The sequence below is a fragment of the Metarhizium robertsii genome (genome assembly GCF_000187425.2).
Source record: "Metarhizium robertsii ARSEF 23 chromosome Unknown MAA_Scf_19, whole genome shotgun sequence".
In the NCBI taxonomy this organism is placed as follows: domain Eukaryota; kingdom Fungi; phylum Ascomycota; class Sordariomycetes; order Hypocreales; family Clavicipitaceae; genus Metarhizium; species Metarhizium robertsii.
In genome coordinates, this window is record NW_011942159.1 from 30,715 (window position 1) to 35,911 (window position 5,197).

General features: G+C 47.4%; 3 protein-coding genes across 3 annotated transcripts in view; 2 read left to right on the plus strand and 1 right to left on the minus strand.

Moving 5' to 3' along the window:
- The window catches only part of MAA_11757 (uncharacterized protein), a gene marked incomplete at both ends in the record, with an annotated part of 5,382 nt that extends 5,098 nt beyond the window's left edge, over positions 1-284 (plus strand). Inside the window, one exon of the mRNA XM_011412672.1 lies at positions 195-284. Coding sequence (XP_011410974.1) covers positions 195-284 — 90 coding nt within the window. The remainder of the gene's footprint in view (positions 1-194) is intronic.
- A 1,447-nt stretch (positions 285-1,731) lies between these two features.
- Positions 1,732-2,377, minus strand: MAA_10150 (Cytochrome b561/ferric reductase transmembrane; the record flags this gene model as incomplete). The annotated part of the gene is made up of 2 exons (XM_007828148.1): positions 1,732-2,058; positions 2,132-2,377. The coding sequence occupies 2 exons, from the start codon at positions 2,375-2,377 to the stop codon at positions 1,732-1,734; spliced, it is 573 nt and encodes a 190-aa protein (XP_007826339.1).
- A 1,308-nt stretch (positions 2,378-3,685) lies between these two features.
- Positions 3,686-4,945, plus strand: MAA_10151 (uncharacterized protein; the record flags this gene model as incomplete). The annotated part of the gene is made up of 1 exon (XM_007828149.1): positions 3,686-4,945. The coding sequence occupies one exon, from the start codon at positions 3,686-3,688 to the stop codon at positions 4,943-4,945; it is 1,260 nt and encodes a 419-aa protein (XP_007826340.1).
- Positions 4,946-5,197: the final 252 nt, after the last annotated feature.

The following is a 5,197-nucleotide window of genomic DNA, read 5'->3' on the forward strand; positions in this document are numbered from 1 at the left end:
AAAAAAAAAAAAAAAAACTTTCAGTAACCTATATCTTTACGTTGATGATGTGTTGGCCCGCGGACTCTCAGCCTTCGGATGATTCTACCCCTTGCACCACGGCTCTAAAATGCAAGGGGTGGCGTAGTATTTTACACACAGGTTGTATTGTGAGCCAAGATGTAACGGTCCCAGCTGAGTATATTGACAACTAGCTAGGCGACTACTACGAGTATCTAAACGCTAAAGAAGAAAGAGAAAACAGAATAAGAAAAGGAGAGCTCGAGGAGCTCCTGAGCTCCTGAGCTCGACACGTGGTTAATCTCGCTTATGGATGGGTCCCGGCCCCCGGCCGGGACCGAAGGCGAGAGTGCAAGCCGAGCAATATCGGGCTCAGCCCGTTACAGACAGTTTGTCATCATGGATTGTCTCGCCATTCTGTGAAGACACCTTGCACAAAGCCGTTGTCTTGAAAGGAAGTTTCTTGCCTTTTGGACGTGATGGGGTTTCCATCTTGTCACGCATGGCAGTAACTGATGAATATAGAGGCCTAGTCACCCTCGGGCTGAGTCCCTAACTCATCTCGATTTTCGGTCGTTCTGTTTTATTTTCTGAGAAGCAACAAGATGCAACACGGTCGGAAAACCTGCGCCATATGCGGGGGTGCATAGCCACGGACCTCTTGTGTCCCGTACTGCTTCCAGGCAGGACGTTAACGTGGCTGTCTGTCCCTGTCCCTTAACACGCAACCACAATCACCATCCTTCATCTCCCCCCAGTCGTTTTACTGCTCCGGCAGCGCTTGGGCGAAATCAGAATTTTGCGGGCGCAGAACAGATTCCAGAACGGGATGCAATTTTCGGCATCTGTCAGATAATGCCTCTGTAGACTGAAGTCGCAGAGCTTGGTGTAATTCTGGATGTCATGGCGTCGGCTATCATGACTAAACTTAGCCGAAAGTTAAATTCGGACGAAAGGAAGGTTTTTGGTATTAAGCAGAGGGCTGCAGACAAAGTCTGCAGCACCACGACGAAAAAACATCAATAATTTTGTAATACAAGCTTAGTTAACAATGAGTCTCATAACGTGACACGTGCCCTTGTACCGTCACAGTCACCCGCCGCGTTGAAGCTTTTGTACCGGTATACCACTGACTCAATATTCGTAGGCACCTTATCCTCATAAGCTCCCATTTATTCGTCGCATTTACCATTCGTCATATGCCGTTCCGTATTTTCCGCCGCCATCTGTGGCCTGGAAATTGTCATCGAGACCGTAGTACGGAGAGCTGACGTCGAAGCACATCCATTCCATTGCTTGTACCTTGGCCGCTTGTGTGGTTGCTAACCGCACTGGTTTCTTTGCCTGTGGCATTATTGACTACGTCCGGTACAGTTTTGTTCCTGCTACCGGCCTAGCCAGGCACTAGAGTGTTGACCATCCGGCGTCGCGCCTTCCCTCATCACCAGCATCAGCAGGTCTCATTTTCATATTGTCGGATAAAACTGCCTCTGTTGATAAACAAGAAGACTCGGTGTAATTTCCATCTGTCATAATGTCGGTTAACATGACTCAACCTAGCCGAAAAACAGGTTCGGACGAAAGGAAGTTTTTGATATTAAAAAGAGAGCTGCAGACGGAGTCTGCGGCACTCGGAACAACAAGAATAATGATTTTATGGAGAAGCTTAGTTAACAATGAGTCTCATAACGTTAAAATAAGACTCGCTGCCTAACTTGAAGGTGCTTCATGCTAAGTCTTTGCAGTTTTCGACGATTGCCTAAAAGTAAACGCCATAATTGCAAGTAACATAAGCCCTGCTACTCCTGCGACGACCGAGTATGCGATTTCCCCAGCGCGACTGTAGGCGGGAGAGTCAGAAGCAAGCTGCAATCCCAAACCACCGTTTATTATTCCCAAGATCAGCAGCACCCGTCCGTAGTACACATGAATGCGCGTCCATATGCCCTTTCGTTGGGTTTTCATAAACCGTCGGTGGTGGATATACCCAAGGAAAGGCTGGATCAATAGCGCAACGACGATGATGGTGCCCAGAATGGTGTGTGCATTGTTGTGCAGCTATTCCAAACGTTAGCATCAATACCATATCATAAGAGAAGTACATGTTGCAGAGTAGCTGTTCGTAACTTACCCTGTCTAGAATATTTCCCATACGGATGCCCATGACCATGCCGGCTATCATGCATGCCCATCCGATGAGCTGCCATCCTGCGTGTATCCAAACCCCGTATTTCACATTGGGGATTCGAATGAGGAGGGCGCCGAGTGGGAGAATCACGGCGAAGGTCAAACCCATGAGGATACCGTGGGTCTTGGCCAGGGAGGGGACTTTGGGGAGGTCGGCATATATAATGTTCGGGTTGAACTGTGAGGCCATGTTGAGTAAAGGAATGCTTTCTTCGGCTGCAATATCTAATACAAAGAAGACCGCTCTGAGAAGAATTGATGTTTCTGCAGTTTGTTACAGTTGCACAGCTCCGACTTATATACTGACTGAACGAGCTTATACGGAGCAAAGTAGCTTCCGAGAGTAGCTATTATTCTGTTTCATTTCCTCCGTACCGTTGGCGATTACTTCGGCACGACAACAATTGGCCGCATGTAAGAGTCATAGTAAATCCCATTCATTCAGATACTGGTGACGTCCGTAATAAGCATAATTGAACATGCAGCCATGTACCTGCCACCATTCACAACTTAAGCTGACCAATCAGATACTCAGAATTGTCAGATTCCCGAGATTTGCGAGATTTGCGGGCAAGTAAGACGCTGTTGCTCAGCCCAGTTCCAAGACGGGTTTCGTTCATCCGACGGCCCGATTGCCGGCCGGTAAGTCACAAACCGCAATCTTGCGGCTAGATAATCATTCCGTCTTCAACATATATCATTAAAAATTAGAAAATGATTCATGTGCGAAAAGAATGACATTGCCAAACTTATCCATGTATTCTGCATGTCCAGGCAGTTCATTATGCGTCCTCTTAGACCGGCTGCTGAGAAGAACGCGACAACGGAGAGTGTGGTAGTGTTTAAGCCAAAGGTGTGCATTCCTTGTCGGACTCGCAAAGTAAAATGCGATAGGAAAACGCCTTGCGAAAATTGCGGAAAATGGGATATAAAGTGTATATTTCCGTCTCCGGTACGAACATGCAGTCGGCGTACGAAACGAGAAGTGTCGAAAAGGATGCCGAAGAGCCACACATCGAAACCAAAGTTGGAATTAACATTGGCCGCTCCCCATCAAGACCTCATTGAAGATTTGATACTGCTTAAGGATAGTCTGGGCTCCGACTTAATAAGTCCCAACCAACAGGATCAGATACGAGATATTTGTCGCCAACTTGAGAATATTACGGGGACACTACGACAGGTAGTTACTACAAAAGACGCAACGGCGCGACGGGATGAGAAGAGGCATACTTACAATGTTTCGGAGAAATCGGTGACCAGGCTGCAAACAGTTCCATTCGATGTATTTGGCACGAATTCTTACATTTTACAACCACGGGTCGAAACAGTAACTCTATGCTGGCAAATCTTCTCCAATAATATCGACCCTCTCATCAAAGTACTACATTTGCAAACCACGGAATTAATTCTGCAAAAGGGGGTACATAAAACGCACGCACTGAGCAAGGGAGAGCACATCGTCTTATTTGGCGTCTACCTCGCCGTTATATTCACCATGTCACCCGACGCCGTCCAAGCAAACTTTGGCATATCGAAACTCTCGGCACTTGCAACATACAAAGGCGCTTTGGAGCACGCGCTACTTCGTTCGAATGTAGTAGCAACAGACGATCTCATAGTCCTGCAAGGATTTGTTTTATCCTTATCACTGGATCGCTATGCAGACGAAGCCCGACGTGTATGGGCATTATCAGCCCTCGTAGAACAATTAACATCCTCTCTCCGATCAACATTGACTCCGCTCGAGAAAGAACTACGAAAGCGTTTAATCTATGAACTATGGTACATGGATTACAGAGCATATTCTGATCTCGGACATATCTCCAAGCCGCCATGCTTGAATTCTCTCCCGTTCGCACCTACAAATACAAATGATGCGGATCTCCATTCGGACAAGTTACCACACCTCATAACCCAAACAGGCTGGACAGATATGAGTTTCGCACTTACACAGGCTGACGTTGCGCGAACCGCGGTCCTCGTCGACAACATACATCAGCTCGACCGGAAAGAAGCAGAAATAGACGCCTGTGAGCAGCGCATTCACTCTCAGTACTTGAGATACTGTGACGGCAGTAAACCTATCCACTGGCTTGCACAACACGTCGCCTACGTTCTTGTCATGGAACTACGATTCAAGGCATACTCCAATCCTTCCATTTGGGCTGGGCCTTACACAGAGACACGGCAGTCGCTGTTTTTCGCGGCCATCGATATTCTTGACATTGCGCGGCGGCTGGCGAGGGAGCCGGAAGCAGCGCAGTGGATTTGGTCGTTGGAAGCGTATATGCAGTTCTGTCCGTTGAGGTTTGCTCTTCAAGAACTGTGCCATAGTTCGAGACTGAAGGTGCTGGATGCTAGTTGGGGGGTTGTGGAGAGGGCTTTTCGGCGGTGGGATAGTGGGAAGGCTAGTAGGGAGAATTATGAGATTTGCAGTCAGCTTTTGAAAAGGGCGAAAGCAATGGTTAGAGCGAATCACCTTCATGGCACTGAGTGGAACATGGGATTACAGGTGGATTCTGCTGTGAACAGTCAGCCGGATGGTGTAAGTGGCGGCCATAATCCAAGGATACTAGACGGGCTGCTTCCTTCGGGAGACAGTGAAGCTATTCTCTCAGATGGGTTGTTCGAGTCGCCGGTGGATTTTGGAGCTAATGGTGTGGCGAACATGACTGATAGCCAGGATCAATTTGGGCTGATGACAGATGATGGAAACATGTATGACCTGGGGCATTTGGATACAATTTTCGCTTAGGCCATTACAGATGAGGATGATAGAATACATTATATAACGGAAATGAACATATTTAATGACCAATTATTGTAGTCTTCTGGCAGCAGTCGTGTGTCGCGTAAGTTTCTCTGCTAGCAATCGCATCCAGTTTATCCAAGTTCATGTAACTCAGCCGTGCACGCGTCTATTTCGTCTGGGTGGAATTAAAACAACTCCAGTTCGGCTCGAAGTAGATAGAAACAACTTATATCCATACATGGGCAAAATTGTACA